Source organism: Ochotona curzoniae, unplaced genomic scaffold (assembly GCF_017591425.1).
Source record: "Ochotona curzoniae isolate NIBS_2020 unplaced genomic scaffold, NIBS_Ocur_1.0 contig_3819, whole genome shotgun sequence".
Taxonomy (NCBI): domain Eukaryota; kingdom Metazoa; phylum Chordata; class Mammalia; order Lagomorpha; family Ochotonidae; genus Ochotona; species Ochotona curzoniae.
Window position 1 is genome coordinate 35,797,179 of NW_024466004.1, and position 13,529 is coordinate 35,810,707.

A 13,529-nucleotide genomic window follows, 5' to 3' on the forward strand; every position below is an offset into this window, starting at 1 on the left:
TTAAAAAGCACTGTTTTGGAATCGGGACAACCCGACTCTAATTCTAGCTTTGTCACTAACAACTGACTGTCTAAAGTTATTTCTCTTTTTATGGTCTGCAGTTTCCTCATTTGTAAAACGTAAGATTTGGACATTCATATCTGAAATTTAAATTTGTCCTACTCTGCAAAGTCAATGTACATAACTGAAAAGCACCAACAATGTCATATGGGAAGAAGGATAAACACTCAAGATGGCTATACAAAGCATTCTTCAGGGATCAGTGATACATCAATTTATGTATTCATTTAATCATTAATTTCTTTATTCTACATCATATTCATACACTATTCAAATGTGTTAATACAGTGTTTTTTGCAGGTTACATAATTATTAAATAACAGGTCTTACATATTCTGCTGGAGGTAATGCCAGCATGAATTAGAGACTGCTATTGTTAATTTATAGTTGCTTTTCTTTATCAAACAAAAAGGTTGGAATCTTCTCAAAACTGCGTGACATTATCTCCAAAGTATTTCAAGCAATGAAAGTATCTTCCACAGAGTCCCATATTTAAACCAGATTCAGTAATGATTTCTTTGCAATATGATGTGGAATACACAGACAACAAGAGTGAAAACAAACAAATGAGACTTCAACAGATTTTGCTTCTAAAAGACACCATCAACAAAATGAAAAGGAAATCTACAGTAAATGAGAATATATCTTTAAGTTTTCTATTTAAAAAGAAATAAATATGCAAAACATAAAAAGCACTTTTAACATTCCAAGAAAAAAACAACTTAAAAATGGGCAATGGACAAATGATCTGACTATACCTTTTTCAAATGTACAAATTACAAAAAAAGTATGAAAAAGTATTCAATATCCCTAATCCTCAGAGAAATGTAAATCAAAGCAATGAGTTACCATCACATTTATTAGGTTGATGACTATCCAAAAAAAAAAAAAAAAAAAGAATATAGCAAATGATAGCAGCACTGTGCAGAAGCAGATATCTGAATAGCAATGTTACAGCAGCGTTATTCACAAGAACTATGAGGTGGAAGCAACCCAAGCATCTATCAACAGATGAATGAATAAACAACATGTGACATATATGTTCAATATTCTGCCTTTAAAAAGATAGCAAACCTTGACATATAATTATAGCATTGATGAAGCTTGGACATCTTGCAAAATGAAATAAACCAGTCAGGAAAAAATAAACAGTCCAATTATACTTAGAGAAGTTACAAAAATTCATCAGCACAGAGTGGACATTAGGTATAGCAGTTAAGACACCACTTGGGACATCCTGATTCCATATCAGATTGTCTGGGTTTTAGCCCTGATTTTGCTCCTAATTCCAAATTCCTGCTAAAGTGAACTACGGAAGACATCAGGTGACAGCTCTTAGTGTTAAGTCCTTTCGACCAACGTGGGAGATATGGATTTAGTTTTCAGCTCCTCATTATACTCTGGTACAGCCAGGCATTGCAGGCATTTGGGGAATAAATAGCAGATGCATATCCTTGTGTGTCTTGCTGCATTTAAAATACATAAAACTGACAAGTTCATGGGGAATGGAAATAAAATATACAAATAAAAGCTTCATTCTGAACATAGTTCCAATCAAGTTTAACACACTTCTTTTGGGTGTTGTTTGATATTTCTTTAAAGATCTTAAATATTCATTTTGTAAGTCAGAGTTATTGATGGGGGTAGACAGGGAGAGAGGGAGAAATATCTTCCAACTACTGGCTGATGGCTACAATGGTCAGCACTGGGCCAGGCTAGAGCCAGGAGCCAGAAGCAGTATCAGGGTCTCCCTCATGGGTGGCAGAGGAACAACCACAAGGGTCATCTTTGATTTTCCTAGACCATTAGCAGGGAGCTGACCTGAAAGTGGAGCAGCTCAGAAATGAACTGGAGCTCATAGAAATGATGGTATTATAGGTAGTGACTTTACCCATTATGCCACAACACTGACAATATTATAAGCAGTAATATCAGTCATTTAGTGACAGCCCTAGGAATTTAACCATGCAAGCACACGAACAGTATTTTAACATTAACTGACCAAAAACAATTGTCCTTTAAAATGTTCTTAAGATTAGGACAGAATAAGAACTCAAAAAGAGCCAAATCAGACTATAAGGTGGATGCCTAATAATTTCCCATAAAAATGTTACATAACTGTCCCTACTTCATGTGAAAAATGAGCAGAAATACTGCACTAGTGAAGGAGGGCTGTCTGGTAAAACTTGCTCAAGTTTTTGTTTTAGTTTTTCCTACAGCTTTGGCTAGCTTTCTTAAAACAATCACACAAGCAGACATTACCATTGTGTGGCCTGTAAGGCCCTTCAAAGGATGAATAAGCAAAATGACTTGAGCTTCTAAGAAAAACTGCTGCATGACCTTTCCCCTTACCTGATCTATTATGACACGGAAAGGACCACCCCACTTACAAATAAACTTTCATTTATTTGAAAGGCAGACACACACGTGCATGCACACACACACAAACACGCACACACAACAAGATAAACCAACTGACAAATATCTTCCATCCACAGGTTCACTTTCAAAAATGCCCACAATAGCCAGGGCTGGACCATGGTGCCATAATAAGCTCCACCTCGGTCTTCCACGTGGGTGAAGGAAACTCAAGTAAGTACTTAAACCATCATTTGTTACCTCTCAGAAACATCAGTTGGGAACTGGATTGGGAAGCAAAAGAGCCAAGACTCAAACCGGCACTGTGATACGAAATGTCAGAATTGTAAATGGTGGCTCAACTCCAAGTCACATCCCACACTCTACTCCGCTTCTTGCTACTCATCAATATGTTCCTGCTACAATTCCTTGAAGAAATGCTTCAAGATCCTGATCCAAAATATTTAAAATTTCATGGCACAGCACATCAAGCCACCAACTGACACCTACATCCTGTATCAGAATGCCACCTAGCTCCTTGACTACACGTTGGGAAGCAACTAATAATGGCCCAAACTCTTGAGTTCCTGCTCTTGACTTCTACCTGAACAATTTCAGTTGTTGAAACCATTTGGGGAATAAATGAGTAAAAGAAAAAGAGCATGTGTGCTCACTTGTACACTCACACTCTCTCTGTAACCCTCTGAAACAAATAACTATTTAAACACACATACAATTAATAATCTATTTTCAATCTGCAGATTTCTTTGGTGGCATTGGTCCCATAAGCTTTTCCCAAAGTATTAGTAATTCTGTTTTCTTTCATCCAATGCTTCACATGAAATTGGTTGCTTGTTTTTGCTTCAATTTTCACAGAATTCATGTTGTCCTAATAGGAGATCTTTTAAAAAAAAATCTTAAGTTCAAATTTTCTTTCCTTTTTTTAAACATTTATTTATTTTTACTGGAAAGTCAGATTTACAGAGAGAAGAAGAGACAGACAAAAGAATCTTTCATCTGACGATTCACTGCTCAAGTGGCTGTAACAGCCTGAAATGAGTCAATCTAAACCCAGGAACATCCTGTGGGTTTCCCGCATGGGTGCAGGGTCCCAAGGCTTTGAGCCATCCTCTGCTGCTTTCCCAAGCCACAAGTATTAAGCTTTGGATGGTAAGTGCAGTAGCTAGATGAGATCCTGGTACTTGAAGGGGGAGAATTAGGCAATTGATCCACTGTGCCAAGCCCTCAAATGCTGTCTTACTTGTTTAGCATGTCAGACTACATCCTGTTGAGACAACTTACATTTAGTACAAACCTGGATATCAGCAATACCCTTAGTGTGACAATCAATAACATTCTCAAATGTCCCTTGAAGGATAAAATTAACCCCTATCTAGAGAATATGAGGACACAGATGAATGGGTAGAATTAGAGAACAGAAGTTAATTCAGGGTTTAAAGCTAAAAGCTATGATGTAAGAACTAAACTGAAGAATGTGAAATAAACATGCACTATTTTAACCAACAAAATATGAAGGACTAAAAAGCTATTGAAGCTTGCCAAGAAATGAAACACTGATTTGAGAAAGGTGGGAGCAGATCAAATTCAGTATCTTTAATAATGCTGAAACAAAAGTGTGTCGATTGCTAGAAAGAACATTCTAAAAATACTGTATGCTACTTTTCTGTGTGAGCTCAAGGAAATAAAACCCTCGTTACATTTGCTATTTCCTCTTTTAGACTCCCATCTGGCAATCTATACTTTCACTGGATAAAGAATTCTAGCCAACTGAACTAAAATAATCAACGCACCATTCCATGTGCCAGAGAGTCTATGCCAGAGAATCTACAGCTTGCTCAGTCATGCCCAAAACAAAAGCCAATAACATCCTTAAAAAAACATAAGTAAATAATACCCAGCATGGTTACCAAACATGTGAAATTTCTTTTCTACTTTAGGACTCAAAATCAAACAACAGCAGAAGGAAAATCACAACCAAAATGGCTGTATTCAAAAGAAAATTGAAGAAATAAATTTCAATTATTACACCTCAACCTGTCCCCAAGCATTTGGAGTTTTAAAAAGTTTAAGAAAATATTATAGAATATAGCTGAATGTAGTTAGTACATTTCTAGTATGAAATGTTTTTAGGAATAAGTGAAATAATGGGACACGTCATCAATTCTTGTAACAGTCCTCAAAAAAGACAGTGTAAAGACCCAACGGCATAACTGAATCTATAACTACTTATTCTTCTTAAAATCCAAAAGTTTTCAAAAGACAAAGTAGCACATGTAGTCTGGGATACCTTTTGAATTCTCTTTCACTAATCCCGTAAGGTTATCCTTATAAAATTACAGTCATTAAGTAATAGGTGAACAGTTATTTATTAACAAAAAGTAACCAGAATATCATGTACCATTGTATAAACATAAATTTTACAAGTAGAGATGAGTAAGACAGATACAGTCCTAGCTTGCTAGTTCAGGAATGCTAACAAAACCTTCAAATGTGCGGGAGAAGCAAGGTCATGAAAGAAAGGTTAAAAAGTCGACCTCTCTAAGAAAATTTAAACTAATACCCAAAGAAAAAAATCTAGTAAACAGAAAAAAGTACTATTATTATTTTACTGAGGCTCAGAAAATATTTCAGTTTAACAAAAGGACAGATCATAACAAATGATAACATCTGGAGTGAGCATCCAGTTTTAGATTGATCTGTAAAAAAAAATCCTGTAAAACTAAAGATAAACAGAAAATGCTAAAATTTTTTGGAAATACGGGAATAGAAGACATTTTCTAATATTCAAAAATGACTACTGCCCAAGTTTAAAAGAACTACTACTTTCCCAAATTAAAAATATTACCCAAAGAATACTGGGTTAAAAGATTGAAGAATATTTAAATACTATAATATTAAATACTGCAATTTTATGGAAATGTGAATAATATCAAAATTTTTATACATTCACTGTCCCATGACAGTATGAAGTAAATAAAAAGGGAGAACTTGGTCAGGATGCTTCCACAAGGAGAAACACAAGAGGCATCACCAGACTGATGATCTTAACAAGAGGGAACAAGAAGAAAAATGGCTACAGCTTTTCTCATTCTATTGAACAATATGGATATTAATTAAGTTAAATACTGGTAGTTAAATTTTAAAATAAAAATCTTAATACACATTAAAATTTCAATGTTAATAAAAATTCATTTTGAAATAGATGTTTTATCCTTCCAAAACATCAGAAGGCAAAAATTGCATAGAGAAGAAAACCAATCTAATGATGGCAGTCTATGTCCAACTACAGCAGTAATCATACTCAATGTTAACTCAAATTATTATTTGAGTTTGGTAATATCAAGCAACATGCAATTCAAAAGGTTTACACAAGCAATACATACATTTGAGATAAAATGGCACAGAAAGGTGAAAATGCAAAAAAAAAGTTCACAAACTTAAAGATGGCAATATTAACATCAAAGAAAGTAGAATAAAAAGAATAGCATCATATGGAAACTAGAGAAAAATCTTGATAAAATATACAAATAGTAAAATTATCCCAATACAAAACCTTTATGTATATTTCAACATAACCTAAGACAATATAATACAAATCTGACACCAAAGTCAGAAAAAAATGATTTCTTAAAGCATAATTTGAAGTTTCACATATCTTTCCAATAATTAAAAGAGCTAACAAAAAGTTTTAATGAACTGGAATATATAAATCTAAGTATATAATAGTGTCAACAGAAAATATAATCAACATATTAAAAAGTTTAAAAGTTGATACTTACTGTCATTTTAGTTACCAAAAAAAAAAAAAAAAAACAGCAGCATAGGGGCTGGTATATAATCAAAAAACAAATAAATAATAGTGGATACTAGAATACTAATAATAACCTGAATAGATGACAACTCAAATATTTATCAATGGAAAAAATAGTTTCTTAAAATATCAAAAATGAACATAGGAACACTCTCTAAAACAGTGTTTTTTAAGGATAAAGATCATATATGTATCATTCAAATTACATTAGGAAGCAAAATGAATAGCAAAAAAGAGGCAAAGAATAAATAACAATTTTTTTACTTCTAGAGAGGAACTTGATGTAGAACATTCATTTTTCCTCTACAGAAGTCTTCAGTGCTTGAATCTTTTATGATTTCAAAAGCAGTAATTCTTTTTTTAAATGTCTTTACTTCTCAGAAAAAAGACTGGGATCTTTCTGTTATTAGTACAAATTTTATCAAACTGATGTAAGAGTGTAACTCAAGTAGAAACTTCCAATATCTTTAAATAAAGCCTGCCGTTCCCTCCACCAAGAACACTTTTCCCTGTCATGACTTCATTTCCTTCGTGTTTCCTCCCTCAACATCACCACACTTGAGGAACTTTCTCTAACTCTTAACTTCTAAGGCCAGACCATCACTCCCCAGCCACCTTACTTTGCTTTGTATCATGAAACAATTGACCACCTGTGTCTTAGTGTTCTTATTCTTAGAATGGGAATGTAATAAAATCATCTGTAATAATGTGATCTACTTTAAAAGCATGATACATACCTATATGACTCCTAGAAGCTTCAAGGAGGGAAGTGATTCAGTAAAATCTAACCTTTTAATTTCTTAACACCAACATGAAAACAGAAGTTAAACCATAATGAGGGGTGAGAAAACAAAAGCATAACTTACTTTTCATTCTTATTTTTGACACATGGCTGGTAAAGGACCTTGACAGCATTCCAGGCAGAAAGGGAATTTGTTGATGCGTCTTCCAAAAAGGGGAATTTTCTGATACTTTCAGGATTTCTCAAATAGTCAATCACCAAACTATCAGAGTTTAAAAGCCAAAGCTAAAGATAGGGAGAGAAAAGCACAAGGATTGCCAATCTGTCCAGATTTTATGTCACTACTCAGAAAATATAGAAAATAGAGATTTTATATATATATATATGGATTATATACATATATCAATCAAGAACATGGATTCATGTATTTTTTAATTTGAGTAGCCTTTAGTTGACAGTGTAACAATCATAAAGTTAAAAAAGAGAAAAACTGACTACAAGAAATATGTAGTACCAAAGTTACTATCTATAATACTAATATAGCTACTAGAAACCAATCAGTCACACACACACACACACACACACAAAAAGCCCGAACCCCGACAGAAACACAGGCAATGAATCTGAACAGAAGAAATAAGTGAGGAACACACAAATATGTCAATGAAAATAATAGGAAATGCAAAGTTTTGTGTCACCATTTTTCACTTATCAGATTAGAAAAACGTAAAAAGTTTGATAACTTCAACTCCAGAAGAGGGATCTGGATCAGGCATTGTCATGGTGGTGGAAGAGTGTTTGGGGATGGGATTCACTGGGACAAATAAATTCTCAAGAGAAAAACCAGGGAACTGGATAAAGGCAGGGGCAAGATCCACTGAGGGAAGCTAGACTGGGACTCAGCTGAGACGGCTGCAGCCTGACCCTTTGTGGAGTGCTGCAACAAGAGCTGCGTCCATAGCTTGTCTCACCCTGAGCGATGAGGCCCCAGACCTTTTGCTCAGGGTCAGATCAGCAATGGGCTGAATAGGGCTGAACAGGACAGGCCTGAGAGACAGTGGGAATCAAGGGACTTCCTGAGCAAAGCCACATCTACTCTGCATGAGACAGCTGGGAGCCCTTAGCAGCCACTTCTGTCAGCTGCTGGGAACAGAGGCAACAACCCAATCCAGGGGATGGCATGGGCGGGGGGGGGGGGGGGGGGCACCAGAAATCTCCACTTGAAGCCATTTTGGAAGATGACTGTTTTCTGAGTACAAAATACATAAACTCCAACACTGTATCAGAAAGATCCATTTCTAAAAGAGTTTTAAAATACATGTGCAAGGATGATTTTCACTGTTGCAGTGGAACTATAGTCACGAAAGAGTCAAAATGTTATGCTAACAACAAACAATACTCATAAGACAAACATGTTGTAGAAAATGCTAATCACATGATATTCTTTCTTTTACAATCAAATACATGTGAACGTATCTATATGTAATTGTGTGCTGATAGAAAAAATGAAGTAGGACACACATCAGACTGCTAATACTGATTCCCTCCAGATAGTACAACAGAGTAGGGTAGGGCGAGGTGGGGACAACACAGAGCAACACTACCTTATGTCTTTATATTGTATGAATGTGTTTCAAGAATTTAACACTTCTATGAAAAGAAAAAAGTTTTAATTAAATATATACTGGAAAACTTTAACTCTTAGTTCTAGGGATAGAAGTTCGCTGCATTTGTTAATACCCCACTTGGGTAACAGCAAGTGATGGCATGACTAAGTGGGTCTCTTTCACCCATGTCAAAGACTGAGATGAGTTTCCAGATCCTTGGCCTGGTCCAGCATGGGGAAGTACGCCAGCAGATGGGAGCTCTCTCTCTGTTTCTAAGTCTCTCTCTGTATCTCTGTCCTTCAAATTAAATACGAATTTTTTTAAATCCCACTTTTTATTTTTAAATTCAAAACACTACAAAAGGGCTCTGATAGTAGCCTACTGGCTAAATCCTCGCCTTGTATACACTGGGATCCCATATGGGTGCTGGTTTGAATCCTGGCTATACCACTTCCCATCCAGCTCTCTGCTTGTGGCCTGGGAAAGTAGTCTAGCATGGACTAAAGCCTTGGAACCTTGCACCATGTTGAAGATCCAGAAGTTCCTGGTTCCTGGCTTTGGAACACTCATTCCCAGCCATTGCAGCCACTTGGAAAATGAACTAGCAGACTGATCTTTCTCTGTATCCTTTTCTCTGTAAATGTGACTTTCTAAAAATAAAGATTTATTTGTTTTTATTACAAAGTCAGATATACAGAGAGGAGAAGAGATAGAGAGGAAGATCTTCCGCCCAATGATTCACTCAAGTGAGCGCAATGGCGGGTGCTGTGCCGATCTGAAGCCAGGAGCCAGGAACTTCTTCCGGGTCTCCCACACGGGTGCAGGGTCCCAAGGCTTTTGGCTGTCCTCCACTGCTTTCCCAGGCCACAAGCAGGGAGCTGGATGGGAAGTGGAGCTGCCGGGATTAGAACCAGCGTCCATATGGGATCCTGGTGTGTTCAAGGTGAGGACTTTGGCTACTAGGCCACGCCGCTGGACCCAAAAATGAATAAATCTTTAAACACACACAGACTACAAAAGGAAACAGAACAATATCAGACTATGGCTATGAGATAAATTTAGTATCAACTTTAGTCAAAAAATAAGCTCTCTACTTCCAATCAAGTTTCTTGTTGACACTCCTACAAAGGAAGATGGCTCAAGCATTTGAGCCCCTGCCATCCACACAGGAAACCCAGATAAAGCTTTGGCCCCCTGGCTCTTGGTTCTTTGCTTTGGTCTGGCCCAGCACTGGTTTTTGTGGCCATTTGGGAAGTAAAGCAGTTCTCTCTCTTAATAACTCTTAAAAAATAAATATTTTTTAATTAAGGGTAGGTGATTTATGGGTTGGATTGATGGGGAAAAAAAAAATCAATTTTTGATCACTTATTTTCTAGACCTGAGAATTAAAATAAAATATCCTGCACTATCAGGCTACTGGTAACTGAAGGAAATTTCTTACCAATATGTACACTTTGCCTTCTAGATCTTGAACTGTCAATCTAAACGTGCTTCTGGCCGAGGAGAGCTCCACCAGATACTGGGCGACAACACTCTGGACAAACTGAGACCTGTTTAAACAGAAATCCGACTTACAACATAGCTCTCACAGTAACTTAAAGGGTACAATAAACCAAAAATATCCACAAGCTAAAAGACAGTGACATCAGCCTGCCAGAGTTTCCTATCCGCCATGCATTTGCTTGCAATCTGCACTAATGTGGATTTAACATACTGTAATAGACTTACATTTGCTTCATTCTTCTTAAAACTGACTCTCTAATTCTTAACACATTTCCCACCTGAAGCCTAACTACCCTCTTATACCGAACTAATGACTCCATGTTAGAACAAGTCAGCATTCTGGTCATGTTTATTTAATAGTAGCTAACTAAATTACAGAAGAAGCTGAGAAATACTCTTCCAAAAATCACATAGCTTTTCTTCATGCTTTCCAAATCAATCTCCTTAAAATGTCAGCTTTGAGGATACTGAGTCAAACCACTGACAGGAAGGTGAAGTTCCGATGATATCCAGATCATCATTATTTGAGAACATCAAAAAGGAAAGAAAGAAATACTAGAGTTAAGTTTTGCTTGCAAACTAAAAATATTCAAAGAAAGAAAACATTAATAGAGTTAGTGACCAAGTGCAATGTTTCTGAAAACACAGGCACCATCTGAAACTGGCTATTGCTGAAAACCTAAAATAAGTGAAATTAGAATTAAATATTTATTCATAAACCTGTAAATAGCTAGATTATAAGGTCCTAGATATGTAACACATTAAAAGAGAAAAAAAAAGCTTTCAGAGTTAGAAGAAAGAGTCCATTTGTCTTCGCCATCCTATAAACAAAACATAAATTCTCAAATCTTTTAAACATGTAATTTGGTTCAATTATCTAACTGCCTTTTTCAGTGACTTTTTTCTCTTCTCAATTAGCGGTATGACTAAAATGAATTCCCAAATTATCAGCTGTATCAATTCTCCTATTTTTGAAAACACAAAATAAAGTTAATTTGCAATTTGTACCTTGGAAAAATGGGAAAACTTCTCCCAGATGGCTGTATTATTATCTCAGTCATATAAAATTTTGTGGTTTCTAGAAAGAAAACAGAATAAAATAAAATTAAGAGTCTCTCTAATACATTAATATTTTTATTGTAGACAAGATAATCATCACAAACAAAATATTCAACATACTGATGAAATTAATACTCAGTTAACTGACCAATACAAAAAAAAGTTTATTGGGGCCCAGCGGTGTGGCCTAGTAGCCAAAGTCCTCACCTTGAACACACCAGGATCCCATATGGGCGCTGGTTCTAATCCTGGCAGCTCCACTTCCCATCCAGCTCCCTGCTTGTGGCCTGGGAAAGCAGTCAAAAATGGCCCAAAGCCTTGGGACCCTGCACCCGTGCGGGAGACCCGGAAGAAGTTCCTGGCTCCTGGCTTCAGATCGGCATAGCACCCGCCATTGCGCTCACTTGGGGAGTGAATCATAGGGCAGAAGATCTTCCTCTCTATCTCTTCTCCTCTCTGTGTATCTGACTTTCAAATAAATAAATAAATCTTCAAAAAAAAGTTTATTTCAGAAGACAAAATAAACAGATGTCAAGAAGATAGTTCTGGGGCTCCAGGCGGGCACAATGACTTTCCAGAAAATTATATCCAAAGTGAATGTACTGCCGCTAGGCTCTGCCCACACCAGGAATGTTATTTAAAAAGTCACATCTCTGTCACAGCCCATGACATAGAAGTCACTGAAAATGGCATGCATAGATACCACAATCTCATGCTACTAATTCTCTCAAATCTCACTGAATCAATTCCTGTACAAGTCACACTATTTCTGGTCACCTGATTAATTACTTTATAGAAAAAAATCTAAATAGTAGACAAGATGTCTAGTGGGCTTGAATATAAATACAACCATCTTAAGTTTCTAAAAATACAAAAAATATTTGACTTTATATAAAAAGGGAACATAAATGAAGATTTTTTTTTTAGCATCAAACAGTTACGGCAGTGAGCTTTTCATTATGGGAAACAGATTTGTTTATTCATATAGTACTACTCGAATAAAAATGATATTTCTGGAAAGCCTCTTGGCAAAAGCATTAAAATTATGTATACAAAATGACACTATAATTAAATACCTAAATACTTATCTTAAAGATATTATTATAAGGACTGTCATAATATGGGCAGGGACTGAGGTACATCAGGTTAAGCTGCCAGCCACTGCTGGTTTGAGTTCCACCTGCTCTACTCCCAACCCAGCACCCTGTTAATGTGCCTGGGAAAGCAGCACGACAGCCCAAGTGTCTGAGATCCTGAAACTCACATGGGAGAACAAGATGACTCCCACCTCCTGCTTTCAGCCTGCACATCTGGGGAGTCAAGATCTGTCTCTCCTTCACTCTCTTCCATTCTGCACTTCAAGCAAATAAATAGTTTTTTTAGATGCTCATGACGATATCAACAAAAACATTCAAATTAAATGACTATAACTAATTACATATTTAGGTAAAAAAAATCATTCATGATAACAATTTTAAATAGGTAACAATAAAACTAGAAATAACTAATGGTGGGATTTTCTCCAAATGGTGTTGTCAAATAATTTTCAATAAGACAAAGTTATTCCTCATAGACTTTTTAAAAGTTTTCCGTTGTTCAATGTAACATAGCCAAAAGGGCAAAAGTGCAAAATCAATAGTTTACTAGATTATGTACAGTCATGAAGATAAATATTTTTCTATTTTTTCTGGAAGGCCTATGCACTTTCATTACTTCTGAAATACTTGTTAATTTTATTTTGAAAGGCATATTTACAGAGAGGAGAGACAGAGAGAGCACTTTAATCAGTAGGTCTATCCCCCAGGGCCAGGAACCAGGAGGTTCTGGCTCTTCCACGTTCAGGGGCCCAGGAAGTTGAGCCATCCTCCACTGCATTCCCACTCCATAAGCACGGAGCCAAAGTGGAAGTGGAGCAGCTGGACTTACAGCCAGCACCTATATGGGATGACAGTGTTGCAGGTAGAGGGTTAGTCTGAACCACCATCATGCCAGCCCCAAACTTGCTATTTTTTTTAAAAGATTTATTTATTTTTATTACAAAGTTAGATATACAGAGAGGAGGAGAGACAGAGAGGAACATCTTCCGTCCAATGATTCACTCCCCAAGTGACCCACCCCAAGTGACCACAACGGCTGATGCCATGCCGATCTGAAGCTGGGAACCAGGTATCTCTTTGGGTCTCTCATGCGGGTGCAGGGTCCGAAGGCTTTGGGCCGTCCTCAACTGCTTTCCCAGGCCACAAGCAGGGAGCTGGATGAGAAGTGAAGCTGCCCAGACTAGAACCAGCGTCCATATGGGATCCTGGCGCGTTCAAGGTGAGGACTTTTAGCCACTAGGCCACGCCACCGGGCCCCAAACTTACTGTTT

At 36.7% G+C, this 13,529-nt stretch overlaps 1 protein-coding gene across 1 annotated transcript in view; it reads right to left on the reverse strand.

Moving 5' to 3' along the window:
• UBE3D (ubiquitin protein ligase E3D) overlaps positions 1-13,529 on the reverse strand; it is a 136,656-nt gene that overhangs the window by 96,751 nt on the left and 26,376 nt on the right. The window contains exons 5-7 of the mRNA XM_040983683.1: positions 11,111-11,180; positions 10,041-10,149; positions 7,117-7,277 (exon numbers count right to left, since the gene is read on the reverse strand). Coding sequence (XP_040839617.1) covers positions 7,117-7,277; positions 10,041-10,149; positions 11,111-11,180 — 340 coding nt within the window. The remainder of the gene's footprint in view (positions 1-7,116; positions 7,278-10,040; positions 10,150-11,110; positions 11,181-13,529) is intronic.